General features: G+C 40.9%; 1 gene segment (V, D, J or C); it reads right to left on the bottom strand.

The window, feature by feature from the left end:
• Positions 1-1,135: 1,135 nt before the first annotated feature.
• LOC132884270 (T cell receptor alpha variable 17-like) overlaps positions 1,136-14,472 on the bottom strand; it is a 49,886-nt gene continuing 36,549 nt past the window's right edge. The window contains 1 exon segment of the V gene segment in view: positions 1,136-1,175. Within this exon segment, the coding sequence occupies positions 1,136-1,175 (40 nt within the window).

Here is a 14,472-nt window from a genome sequence, read left to right as displayed (position 1 = left end):
ACAATTTCCACTTTTCAGGGACAGTTGAGCTGTGGGTAGTATTGCTGCCCAGTTCAATGCTGAGTTCGGGTTACATGAGGTTTCCTCCACGTTTTCTGCTTTAATCATATTCCTCCCTCAAGCCCAGTTTTCCAATGAATGAATCATGGTATGAATGAATGAAGGAACTGACATCTAATAATCCAGTATATGCCAAGAATAGAAACTTCGTAAATCATGAAAGAATCCTCCCCAAAAGTGCATGTAGATTTCTCAAAATCATTGGCAGAATTGCTTTCAAAGGAATAAAACTGTGAAAGTTTTTGTACAGTGCAGTGGGATTTCCTGTCACTGTGGGCTGCAGAGCACAGTAGTATAGTGCAGAGTCTGATACAGCAGCAGAGGAGATGAGCAGATCCACTTGGTTATTTTCCTGAACTTTAGCAGTCATTCGTGGGGGGAGGTCAGGACTTCGAAGTCCAGTTGGATAAATATAAAGAAGGAACTTGGGTTTAGATTTTGGATATTGCCTGTACCACTGCAGGGTGTTGGTTCCTAAACCACTGAATTTGTAGCTGCAGGACAGAGTAACATCATCACCTTCATCAACAACTTTCTGAGTGAAAAGTGGCTCTATTGAATCTGCCATGGAGTCACCTGTCATAAAGAAGAGAACATAATGTTTTTAATCAAGCCAGGACTACATGTCAGACCTATTATCTGATTTTTCTTAATACCACACAGACTAATTAATCACTAGTTTCTGAAACAAGAAAAAGTCAAAGTTAACTCACTCAGTGAAAGCCACAGACACAGGAATATAACAGTGAACATGATGAATGTTGTTAGATGAATAAAAATATTCTGAGATCTTTCTGTACTCTCATATGTTAAAATCATAAAGCTTCATGAAGCTCCACCCCACAGCATCACATGACAGTGTCACCAATGTTACTGTCAGACTGCTGAGTTGCTGCAGCGTTCTGGCTTTACACTGAGCATCACGTGGGACCCTGACCAGGATAAATCACTGACTAAAGATGAATCAGTGTGTGTGTATATGAGGGTGTGAGTGAGGTTTACTGAATCAAATGAAGTTTGCAGTGATATTCGCTTGGAGAGTGTGTGATAATTTGTTCAATGTGTTTTACTTCCTTCATGTGTGCAGCAGCAGCAGCAGGTTAATGTTAGAACTGCTAATTGGAAGAGAAACAGGTTTACTTGAGAATTAGAAATAATTTAATATATAATATATTTTTTACTTGTTAACAGTGGCATCGTTAGGCCCTATCACTCGGGACTATAGCCCCGGGTATTTTCACTCTCAAAAAAGTAAGAGATTAATAGAAAACAACTGACTGAAACAGATTGGAACTTGACTTGCAGCATCCAAAGACAAAGGGAGGAGGGGGATCAAAACTTTGGGGACTGCCAACAGAAGAACAACATTCAGAACTGGTTGGAAGATGGCTTAAAAAACAATCCACTATTGTTGGATTTTTTCAAGCTGAAACCAGATAGTAAGTCATCAGCCATGGGTGTATATATAGAATATATCAACAGTGTAACCTGTCAAATTATGTTGATGCACAAAAACTGCTCCATGTAGCCTGGATATGTTGGATTTACAGCATAGGCTCTGCATGATTAGTGTGCCAGGCGAGCTCAAAAGTTTGAGTGGTTTAATGAATATCCACAGTGGTGGTCTATTTGCCCTGATGAAGTTTATTTAACAGGTCAACAACAATTTTTGTTCATGTAGACACCAGTAGTTGCCCTGACATAATTTAATCATGTTTTAATGCGACGTGTACCCTACGCAGAACCAGTCAGCTGACGGTACCATAGCCAGCCTTTGGCATATTAGTCACATATAGGGGGATTTTTTTTTTTGCCACACAATATTAATGTGAACATAAATTTGTGTTGTCCAAGACACCATAAATGAGCTGCTGCAGTCAACTGAGCCTGGATGCATTGGAGAAAATAGTATTTATGTGTGTGCGAGAGAGCAAGAGAGAGAGACTTGGAAGACATATAAACATGATCATAATCTTGTGAGATGGGATGTTATCTGAGATTTTGAATGCTGCAATGTAGCTTAGAATGTTTGTGGTCCTAAAGGAGAGATATGTGAGTGACAGATTATATATTTTTAGTAAAATTTATTATCAGTTTAATAGTGATATTTAATAGTCAGTTGGCACATGCCTCAGTTTCCAGAGACATTATGGGTGATGATGATAACTTAATAAGGAGACAGAAACTGAACTACATACATTTAAAAAGAGCAGTGCAAAAATCAGTAATAATAAAGATGAGTGTGGCAGTGAGGGTGTGGTCGAGTGTCGGCTGTGAACGGAGAGGAGTCAGATTGAACCAGCAGGCAACATGTGACAAGGTTCAACTGTGTTTAATTACTGGCGGTCTATTAATGTGTGTCTCTGTGTGTCTTTCAGATGGCCAGGAATGAGAAAGAGAGTGAGTTGAAGTAGTGGCCCTGAAAATTGACCATTAGAAATAAAAGTGCACCTTGGATTGTAGCACCTGTCTCCATTTCCTCATTTGTCCCAGCATAAACGCTGTCACAATGATATAACCTGTGAATGTGCGCGGGTGATAATATTTTTTGTAAAGTTAGATATAACCTCCCCAACCTATCTATGCCAATCTCCTTTAAAAGAAATACAAGCCCCAGGAAAGCTTGACTGAGCCCCTGGTCTTTTCAATAGCTAGAAACGCCCCTGCTTGTTAATTAACGTTCATTAAACCCCTTAATACTCAGCCCTAACAACACAAGTTTATAGGGTGTTAGATATGAAAAATAAAACGTTCCTTTACTCAAGATAGCATCAAGAGAGCAGAAGAGAACTACAGGTACTTCGCTTTGTCAAAAAACAAGAATAACATTCGATGAATATGTATTCTTATTACAGTTTACTCTTAAGTGGACAGTTGTGTTGTTTTATCAGAATCGTATCTCTGTAAATGAGCTTAGCGACTCAGAGTAACCAGCGCAGCTACAAAAGCAAAAAGTTTGTGGCAGATTTGCAGCAAACAAATTAGTTTGCCAAAAAAAATGTTGTCACAAGTTTGCCAAAGTTCACCACTCGAGACAAACTTCCAGCAGCATTCTGGCAATAATGAGAAGTTTGCCACGACTAGCAAACATTCACCAGTGGAGGATGTAAGCAGGGTTGGACAACATTTCTGGAGGATGTAAGCAGGGTTGTGTGATCACTGACTGTGCCATCTTGTGTTCACCAAAGGGAAAAACCTTAACACATGAATAAATGTTTACCAATTATACAGAGCAGAAAGACTAAATTTTTTTTTAATAAATTTAAAAATATTTTCTCTCTCTCTCTCTCTCTCTCTCACACACACACACACACACACACCGGCTGCATCGTTTGTGTGTGTGTTACAGAGAAAAGGAGAGAGTGAGAAAAGGAGACAAAGTCCATGTCTTAAATGAAGGGTCACTTGTTCAAATCTGCTATTCAAATCAGCAAACACCTTTGGAACACCTTCGTCTGTTTGGGTCTTCACGCTAATATGGATCTGCACCTTGGAGAGTGCTGTATTAATCACACATTTTTTTTGTTTGTTTTTTTAATAACATTGCAGCAAATCATGAAGTATTGTAACACAGTAATAGTGTACCATGGTAAGACAAATGTTGACTATTAACCACAAAAATAAGTAAAGAGTTCAAAAAATAAATTCACAGCTTATGCAGGTGGCTGTTTGTAAACAGAAAAGATAAGTGACTATACAGTACATGCATGAATATTTAATGTAAGTGAATATAGTTTGGGGCGGCACGGTGGTGTAGTGGTTATCGCTGTCGCCTCACAGCAAGAAGGTCTGGGTTCGAGCCCCGTGGCCGGCGAGGGCCTTTCTGTGTGGAGTTTGCATGTTCTCCCCATGTCCGCGTGGGTTTCCTCCGGGTGCTCTGGTTTCCCCCACAGTCCAAAGACATGCAGGTTAGGTTAACTGGTGACTCTAAATTGACCGTGAGTGTGAATGGTTGTCTGTGTTTATGTGTCAGCCTTGTGATGACCTGGCGACTTGTCCAGGGTGTACCCCGCCTTTCGCCCGTAGTCAGCTGGGATAGGCTCCAGGTTGCCTGCGACCCTGTAGAACAGGATAAAGCAGCTAGAGATGATGAGATGAGAATATAGTTTGATTTTCTTTAATGTTTCTCAGGTTTCAGGCACAATTAAACTGTTCACATCCTGTGGCTCAGTCTTTCACCAAAGAGGTAATTCTTCTGCCAGACCATACATCTGCACGTGTGTCAAGAAAGCTTGGCTTTTTGAAAATGGACACATAAACTCTGCCTTGGGATTTGGCTGTGACTGGGACTCCAACAGAGTAATGCAGGAAATAACGGCAGCCTTCCATCCAATTGTGGAGGGATGCATGTAAGCTTTTGATCTGTTTTGTCACGTTTACCTGTTTTATGTGCTTTGTTTTTGCAATAATAACATGATGTACTATGAAAGGATAATTTTGAGTGTTTATTTTAAATTGAAATATTTTTGATATTCCCTTTTGCCTACTCATCACTCAGCTCTGTCCTCCCTCTCTTCTGCCAACCTCTGGCTGACTAAAACAGGTTTTCCTCCAGAACTGTCCTGTATTTAGTGCCATCCATCTTTCCTTTAGTCCTGACCAGCTTTCCTGTCCCTGCAGATGAAAAAATATCCCCACAGCATGATGCTGCCGCCACCATGCTTCACTGTAGGAATGGTGTTCTCAGGGTGTTGGGTTTGCGCCACACATGGCATTTCCCATGACGGCCAAAAAAATCAAGTCCAGGGTGTACCCAGCTTCTCGATCATGGTCAGCTCGGATTGGCTCCAGCTCACTGATGACCTACAATGGAAATGCAGTATAGAAAATGGATGGAGGGAGAGAACAATATACTCTGATAAGTACATAAATGAATATTTTAATTATGTGTTTTAGTGGTGCCTCTACATGTGCCTCTACTCCAGATATCTGTTTTTTCATCTTAATTCTTGTTAGTGTCACAATAAAGTATGATTCGCACGGGATAAGTATTACCTATGGACCTCTGGTAATTCGCAATTACCCCCGCACATCTGTGTTATTGTGTGGTGCATTCAGACGGGATAAGCAAAAGTCTGTAATTCACTGAATTTACAGACATTGTGACCGGAAGTGTCGTAAGTTCACAGCATCCTGTTTCGTCTTGTAGACAGTAGAGATGGGATTTATGGCTCTTTGATGGGATCCGCATCTTTGTGATCCGTTCTTTGAAAAGAGCCGTTCAAAAGACTGGCTCATTTGGCTCTTTTAAAATATTTATTCAGTTTTAAGACGACAGCGTCTAAAGAAGCCAGATCCCTCTGCTTAGACAGTGACATCAATATTTCTGGACATACCTTTTATATAAAGCAACCTAGACTTACATTATTGTAACCCCTAAACGCTCATAAATAACCATTAAAAAACAATGAGGGCTTCAATGAATGTCCATGCAGAACGGCTTTTCTCATCTCATTATCTCTAGCCGCTTTATCCTTCTACAGGGTCAGCAGGCAAGCCGGAGCCTATCCCAGCTGACTACAGGCGAAAGGCAGGGTACACCCTGGACAAGTCGCCAGGTCATCACAGGGCTGACACATAGACACAGACAACCATTCACACCTATGGTCAATTTAGAGTCACCAGTTAACCTAACCTGCATGTCTTTGGGGGAAACCGGAGCACCCGGAGGAAACCCACACGGACAACATGCAAACTCCACACAGAAAGGCCCTCGCCGGCCCCGGGGCTCGAACCCAGGACCTTCTTGCTGTGAGGCGACAGCGCTAACCACTACACCACCGTGCCACCCACGGCTTTTCTGTAAAAAAAAAAAAACACTCAAGAACATAGTTATCAAGAACGCAAGAATATTTTATAGAAAAACACTTGTGTTACAAAAATATTTAAGTCTGAGATACAAAATAGATACAACTACAATAAATATAACACAAGAACTAGTTATCACACAAGAACATTTTAATAGAAACAAAACAAACTTTCTATATTGAAAATATTGAAATTGTAACAAAAATAGATACAACTAAACAGTCAGATAAATAGATAAAGTTATAACAAGAACACAAGATTATTTTAATTGGAAAAAACAAACTATTAATGCAAAAAATATATTATTAGAAAAATAGATACAACTAGACAAACAGATAAATAAATAAAATACACAAAAATAGAACAAACAAAATGACGATAGAATAAATTAAATGAACGTCTGTGCAAAGTAGTTTTCCCACAATATTATCATTAATATCACACAACAACATTATCAACTATATACAAAACAATTTGAACTATTAGGCAAACAGATAAAACTTGAATAAATAAAAGGCAAATGCTGTTTAGCCTACTTCTTGTCCTTGGGCAAAAGCTTTTTCATCTGAAACACAGTACAGAAAAAGAACGACAGAAAGAACAGCTCCCCCAGCTCGAGACTCGGTTCTCATCGTTCATGCCTAGGAGCCGTTCAAAAGAATCGGTTCGTTCGCGAACATCACAACACTAGTAGACAGGAGTTGTGACGTTCGCCAACGAACCGATTCTTTTGAACGGCTCCTAGGCATGAACGTATAATTTGAATTAAAGTATAATGAAAGTATAATTTCTAAATTTTTTCTACATATTCTTGAAGTCGGTCATCGGGGTACTTGCTACCGTTCCCTAACAACGCATGGCAAAGGGTAAAGTGTAGTGTTGCTACGAGTACTTGCTAAAGCCTCCGGTGGAAGATCCTCGATGTGCTGATAAGACATACAGTTCTATATAACACACAAGTGTCACGATAATCACAAAACAGACGCAAATTGTTAAAATACCTAATTTTTAAGCAATCATGTATTGATCTCTTCTGAATAGAATCTGATAGCCTACCCTCTTTACCCTTTGCCTCTCGTTGCTAGGCGGCAGTTACATGAAAGCCGCAAGCTTTCACAAGCAAATACATGACTGATATCACGCCGACTTTATGATTACATTTATGATTATCATGAATGTGTACTCTATGATGTGTACTCTATGAGCGCTCTGGAGCGAGTCACTTCCAAGATGGCCGCGCAGACCGCATGGTTACTATTTTTAGCATCATATCGGAGCACTCTATAGCTCTACGTACCTTTATCTTATGTCGTTTCTCAACACATGTTCTGACAGGAGGACTGTCTTTGGAGGAGTCGGCTTGTCCCAGGCGACTGTTGGATCCGGCATAGCTACTAGTAGACCCCCTCTGGAATACTGTAGGCACTGCTGATGGTAGCAACACACGTTTGTGCTGAACTGAACACCCAAGAGATTCCTTTAAGCTGGGAAGGGTGTCAAAACAATCCAAATCAAAGTGTTCAGAGCACAGGACGGATGTTGGTGAGGGCTCCCACTTGTCACGAGTGTGCCTGACTTGCCTCACCCACTTCGCATGCAGCTCGGGATCTCTGGGAAACTTGAATAAACTTACCCCATCCTTGTGGGTTTTGGAGCAAAAGCCGGCAACACAACGCTAAGGCATAATAACTATATATATATATATATATATATATATATATATATATATATATATATATATATATATATATATAATAATGTATAATAAAAATACTAATAATGATAAACTGAACACCTGCCGCATCAACAACAAACTGGTAAGTTAGGAGGAAGGTTCTTTCGGTGACGTCATATAGCTCCTCCTCCTCTTTCGTCTCCTTGGTGCTGCAGCCCCGTCAAATTTGCCCAGATAGCCGCGTTTTTTAGCATAACTTGTAAAATAGGCGCCTTCGTGAATTAATATATGGATCATCGGGAATTACTTTTTATGTTATAAAATATCGCCAAAGATGTCAAAAACGTGTCATCAGCACTTTAAAGTGGGAGGCATGTTGTGTAAATCAAATGGTGCTAACCCCCCAAAAAATTAATTTTAATTCCAGCTTGTAATGTGACAAAACAGGACAAATACAAAGGGAGATGAACACTTTTGCAAGACAATGTAAGTTTGATTCTTCAGATACAAATATGTGAAAGATGAATGAATAAGCATCTAAACTATTTAAAGAAGAATCTTGCCAGTAATCATATATTGGCAATGACACATCTGGCTGTGAGAAGACCTCTGCACATCCATAAGGTATGAGAGGGTATTTTTGCACTGCTGGGATTTTTTATTTATTAATTTTTATTTTTTTTTTAGTGGAGAGTGATAAGTAGCTATTCAGTCACTTTCATCACCTTCTCTCTCACACAGCTCACCATTTCCTGGCTCTGTGGGGTGGCTTCAGGCCGGTTTGTCTAGCCAAAGGCTGAACACCAGTGGTGCCTGACTTTGATTAACCTGTAACATTAAAATGAGAAAATAACTAAACTTTCCAACCATTTAATTTTTCGTGACTTGTTTGAGACCTGACCGTTTTTTTTTCTTCTCCTACATGTAAAGATTTACGATGGAAGCTACTATAGTAGGCTACTATTATATACAGTATCTTGGCTATACATATCACAGATGTAGGCCTATAAATTAAACATGAAAACATCAGCTGGAGTTTGATTATTGACAGGAACGCTGTTGACCACAGCAGTAAGTGCTTTCCATACCACATTTTTTCTGCCTTCCTGTGATGCTACTGTTCAGGCTGCCAAATAGAAATAATTTATTCCACTGGATTTGTGATTTTAAAGCTTCTATTCTGAGGGCAGATAAGTTTCTCTTCTTGACCATATTACGCCTCTCCATGTCATAAAGTCAAGGAGCAAGGCCTCTAAACCGATCATATTTAGAATTGTGATATTTAAATGACAATGGTTTTCACCCACCACATTTATCAATGCCCAATCATTCTTACACTGTGATTGGCAAGATACAAACGTTTCATGAATCACACATGAACCCTGTCATACAGTGATTTCTACACTTTGACCTGTGCTGGTTTCTACATTAGATTGATAAATGAAGCCTATTGTATCATCCTTGTTAGTATAGTGGACAGTATCTCCACCTATTATGTGGAAGACCAGGGTTCAATTCCCTGATGGGGAGGCTAAAAATTTAATAATGTGGGTGGCTCAGTTTAAAGGCATGAAGTTTACATGGGCTGGTCTTGGGCTGAAGTGCCCTTGAGCAAAGTACTGAAAGGAGGTACACAGAACCATAACTTAGCTTTTCAATGCCTTGAGACCTCAAGTATGGCATCGGAATAGATCATACACACCACCTAGTGGCCAGTGTTAGTAATTACCAGTCATACACATCACCTAGTGGCCAGTGTTAGTAATTATCAGTCATACACACCGCCTAGTGGCCAGTGTTAGTAATTACCAGTCATACACACTGCCTAGGGCGGCACGGTGGTGTAGTGGTTAGCGCTGTCGCCTCACAGCAAGAAGGTCCTGGGTTCGAGCCCCGTGGCCGGCAAGGGCCTTTCTGTGCAGAGTTTGCATGTTGTCCGTGTGGGTTTCCTCCGGGTGCTCCGTTTTCCCCCACAGTCCAAAGACATGCAGGTTAGGTTAACTGGTGACTCTAAATTGACCGTAGGTGTGAATGGTTGTCTGTGTCAGCCCTGTGATGACCTGGCGACTTGTCCAGGGTGTACCCTGCCTTTCGCCCGTAGTCAGCTGGGATAGGCTCCAGCTTGCCTGCGACCCTGTAGAACAGGATAAAGCGGCTAGAGATAATGAGATGAGACACTCCGCCTAGTGGCCAGTGTTAGTAATTAGCAGTCATACACTCCGCCTAGTGGCCAGCATGGCTCTAAGACAACGAGGGAGGCTCAGCCTCCTCTAAAAATGACGAACATCGTGTAGGATGAATTGCGCTAGGCTTATGTTATAGCCGACCTTATAACATTGCTATTTCAGATCCAGAATCATAGAAATATATGTGCTCAACCCAACTACAGTGTGAAATCATTCCGTTATAACTTTCCCCAGTTCACCTAATGTGTGCGTGAGTTTTTTTTTCCCTTTCGTGACAGTGCGATGCAGCCCAGCCTCAGTGGACTTCAACGGCATTTGGGAGCTATGCGCTTGTCAATCTCAAAATGCAAGACGGTTATTGGACAAATACTGCGAAAATGCCCGCCCACGGACTCCGAGCCTCACAGTGGGAGGGACATGGCAGTTTCACGAGGAGACTGGTGATTGGTGAAAGCGGCCGGATATTTTCTTTGATTGACAGCTCGTTTCAACTATAGACAGGCAGCGGTGAATTTCAGTTCAGTCCCATGCGGATTCGCAAGTGCTGTGGTGTATTGTAAGAGATCGGCTTACATTTCGATTTCATTCATTACATACGGTTTTTACCAGCTTTTTTAGTTTGTATATATTTTCATTGTAAATAAAGTGTAAATATAGTGTTGTCAAGTTTGCTATCTTAGTTCCAGAAATTTTGTTTATTTGAGTGACTGAACTTGAACTTGAGGGGGCTAGTCAGCTAGCAAGAAAGCTGCGCACGGATGCCAAGCATTGCTGATTTAATTTTGGCGAAGCCATTTGCCAGTCTTCCTTTTGAGGAAAAAATTAAAATTAAAGAGCAGGGTAGACCAACGCCTCAAATTGACTTGGTGAAAAAGGTAGGGAATACTCGTTCCTTTCAGCTCTCCTGGTACGAGAAAGTGAATTGGCTAACAGCAAGTGACCCACATCAACAACAGTAAATAGGCTACTTTAGTAATATGTCATGGATGGACCAAAAATATAGAATCTATTTAAAATGTTTATGCTGAGTATATTATATTGGAATATATATTTTTCTGGATATGAATTAAACACAGCTACAATTTGCAAAACATTTTTAAACAAAAACACAGCCGAGAACATTTCACACTACAGACCTTGATTAAAAGTGAAGGGTAATCAAAATTGTCAATAAAACATTTCTCAGTCAAAATAAGTAAAATATAGGGAAAGTATCATTGAATGAAACAGGGGCGATTCTAGCATCTGATCTTTGGGGGTGCTTAGCCCCCAGAGCTGACAGAGGCACCTGGCTTGAACGACAGTGTTTCCACATTTATTCCGCATTTAGACTAGACTTAACTAGACAAGAAGACTAGACTAGACAAGACTAGACTTATGCAATGTTTTAACAGAAGCTGACCCAATAAACTATGATATCTACACATTTACAACCACTGACACAAATATTTACGTTATATTTTTAACTAAACAAGACCTACTACTGCATTTGTAATGTTGGAGCTATTCATTTTGAACAGTGGTAATTGTTAATTAATGTTATTGTGTATTGTGTAATAATAGTGAGTATTATTATGATTTTACATTAGTTTACATTAGTAAACGCTATGTTACATTAAATAAAATGGACTAACACACGGTGGTCTAGCACCGTAGCACTTGTACAGCTCTGCACAAAAGTATCTCGATATGGATGATAAATGTCGTTTTTATCATTCTGTCCATAGACCAGGGAACATCAATATTGCATTATGCATATTATTGTGTTGTGTTTAACAATTGTAACTCCAGTCCGTACCTTCACATCTCGCTATGCCAGTAATACTCAGGTGCTACTTCGACTTCCTCATCGGCGTGGAATCCAGTTAAAAAAACCACCATGTCGTAGCAAGCACTCGCGCGGACAGGCAACCCAATCAGAGGGGACGCAAGGAGGAGAGGTATTTTACTGCTCATAGAACGATCACGTAACAGGTGAATTCAAGAACACACACACGCCCGCGCACACATTCATTGCGCAGTGCACAAGGGCACTTATTTCTGAAAATTACGTCCAAAAGCAGTGTTTTGAGGGTGCTGAGCTAGGGGGTGCTGAGCTCGTTTTTGGGGGTGCTTGAGCACCCCCAAAAATAGGCTAAACACGCCCCTGCAATGAAATGTGTGGCACCCAGCTCTATGTTTGGCTCCCCAAGGTCAATGCTTGTGCCTATTCCAGAACACTCTGCTGTTACTGCTGAGGTTCCTGACAAAGAGCTGCTTTCAATAATGATCAATTTTTAAACAACATGCCACAATTTTAAAATATAAAATGTTAAAATATACCCCCCAACACCATCATCATGTATATTGGACAGTAGGCTAATGGGCCAAAAGAACCTGTTATTTCACAGTTTGTGACCCTGCCAACAATCAGCCAGATCAGAGGCAAGAGTATGGGCAAAATTTATGTGTTTTTTCTTTTAAAATCTGGAAATATCGTAACCGACCAGCCTCCCCTGTTTGAAAGACGACCAGCCGCCACTGGTGGCCAGTGTTAGTAATTACCAGTCATACACTCCGCCTAGTGGCCAGTGTTAGTAATTACAAGTCGTACACTCCGCCTAGTGGCCAGTGTTAGTAATTACCAATCATTCACACCGCCTAGTGGACAGTGTTAGTAATTACCAGTCATACACACCATACACACCGCCTAGTGGCCAGTGTTAGTAATTACCAGTCATGCACACCGCCTAGTGGCCAGTGTTAGTAATTACCAGTCATGCACACCGCCTAGTGGCCAGTGTTAGTAATTACCAGTCATGCACACCGTCTAGTGGTCAGTGTTAGTAATTACCAGTCATGCACACCGCCTAGTGGCCAGTGTTAGTAATTACCAGTCATGCACACCGCCTAGTGGCCAGTGTTAGTAATTACCAGTCATACACTCCGCCTAGTGGCCAGTGTTAGTAATTACCAGTCATACACACTGCCTAGTGGCCAGTGTTAGTAATTACAGTCATACACACCGCCTAGTGGCCAGTGCTAGCGGAGCCCCATATGCATAGAGTGTGGATATATAAAGAAACCCATCGAGTTGTTTTCTGATGGTCTTGGTTCTGTGCCACCACAGGAAAACCAACAACTGAGTCGTGAGAAACCCATCGAGTTGTTTTCTGATTTCTTGCCATGATGAATTTCATTGTACCGCTTTCAATGTTCATCTTTTACAAACAAGCATAACTGACAAGCATCATTTTATCATTTAAAGAAGTGTATGCTTATTTACATATCTGATTTTCTTTCAGCTCACCAGCAACCAGTTACTTACTCTTTTGGATGAAAAGAAGCCCAAAGATTCCAGCCTGCAGAAATTGTCTAAAAATACAGCCAGATGGCCGATCACTGGAGTTCATTCTGTCTCAATATACTGTATTATGTGCATTATTCATTTTGATAACCGTGTAATAAGGACCTGAGACCTTCGTGCAAAATGTGCACACTTCTAAAAAAATATGTTCATCTTTTACAAACAAACAATAACAAATGTTGCCACTTAAGATGAATAGGAAAGTCATTTTAGATGTTGAAGGATCTCTGTCAAAATTTATATGGCATGGAAAGAAACCTCGGAGAAGGATGAAGACCTTACAGATGTCAAAAGACAGTGGGGGTCAGGCACCTCCCAATTTCCTTTACTACAATTGGGCTCGTAATGCCCAAATAATATCAAGCTGGCTGAAAAATGTGAGTTGGAGATACTGTGGTCAGTCAGCAATTCAAGAAATAAAGACAAGCAAACTGAAAGGAATCTGTGATAGCTAACCTTCAGAGCTCATCAGAGGAGCATATCAGCAGAAAAATAGTGTGCAATGAGTTGATTTGGTCATTGTTGCAAGCAATGCTACGGTTGTGGGTTTAATTCAAATAGTGGCTGTTTTCACAGATGTGCTGCTTTGAATGTGGCGAAAGAAATTTGATATTGACTTGGCTGAAAGTGCAGAGGATTCAGATGGTTTGCAAGATGACAAGAAAGTTTTTTCTCTCTAAAATACAAGCAAGGTGGCAGTTGCTACTTTGGAGAATGTGGGCATCGATCCCGCTACCTCTTACATGCGAAGCAAGCGCTCTACCACTTGAGCTAATTCCCCAGCAGCTAGGTGGGGTTTGTCCAACTAAATACCGGGAGTTTCCCAAACTGCCCTTCTTGACCTGCTTGTTGCTCTTTGGAACCATGCCTGAGTTTCCATTGGTTGTTTATTTTCAAGTGAGTGATTGCCCAGAAGCAGATATTATTCTGGGGGAGTGTAATTTGACTCCCATTTGCTTGAATATCAGTTGGTGAGCTTCAAGGGTTTTGCCACTAAAACAACCCAATCTCCTGACATGGAGTCCCTGGCATGCTTCTCACACTTTTGGAGCATGCCTCAGGAAGCATTTGTTGCTTCATTGTTCAATGACAGCAGTTGGGTAGAAGGTGGTGAAAAGTGCCTTTTCAGGACAGATACAAGCTTTTCATCAGCAGGTTTAAGAATACAAGCAGGTCTCATCTCATTATCTCTAGCCGCTTTATCCTGTTTTACAGGGTCGCAGGCAAGCTGGAGCCTATCCCAGCTGACTACGGGCGAAAGGCGGGGTACACCCTGGACAAGTCACCAGGTCATCACAGGGCTGACACATAGACACAGACAACCATTCACACTCACATTCACCCCTACGGTCAATTTAGAGTTGCCAGTTAACCTAACCTGCATGTCTTTGGACTGT

The sequence above is a fragment of the Neoarius graeffei genome, chromosome 1 (genome assembly GCF_027579695.1).
Source record: "Neoarius graeffei isolate fNeoGra1 chromosome 1, fNeoGra1.pri, whole genome shotgun sequence".
Taxonomy (NCBI): domain Eukaryota; kingdom Metazoa; phylum Chordata; class Actinopteri; order Siluriformes; family Ariidae; genus Neoarius; species Neoarius graeffei.
Note: the sequence above shows the minus strand (reverse complement) of the source record. Positions and strands in the feature narration are given on the sequence as shown.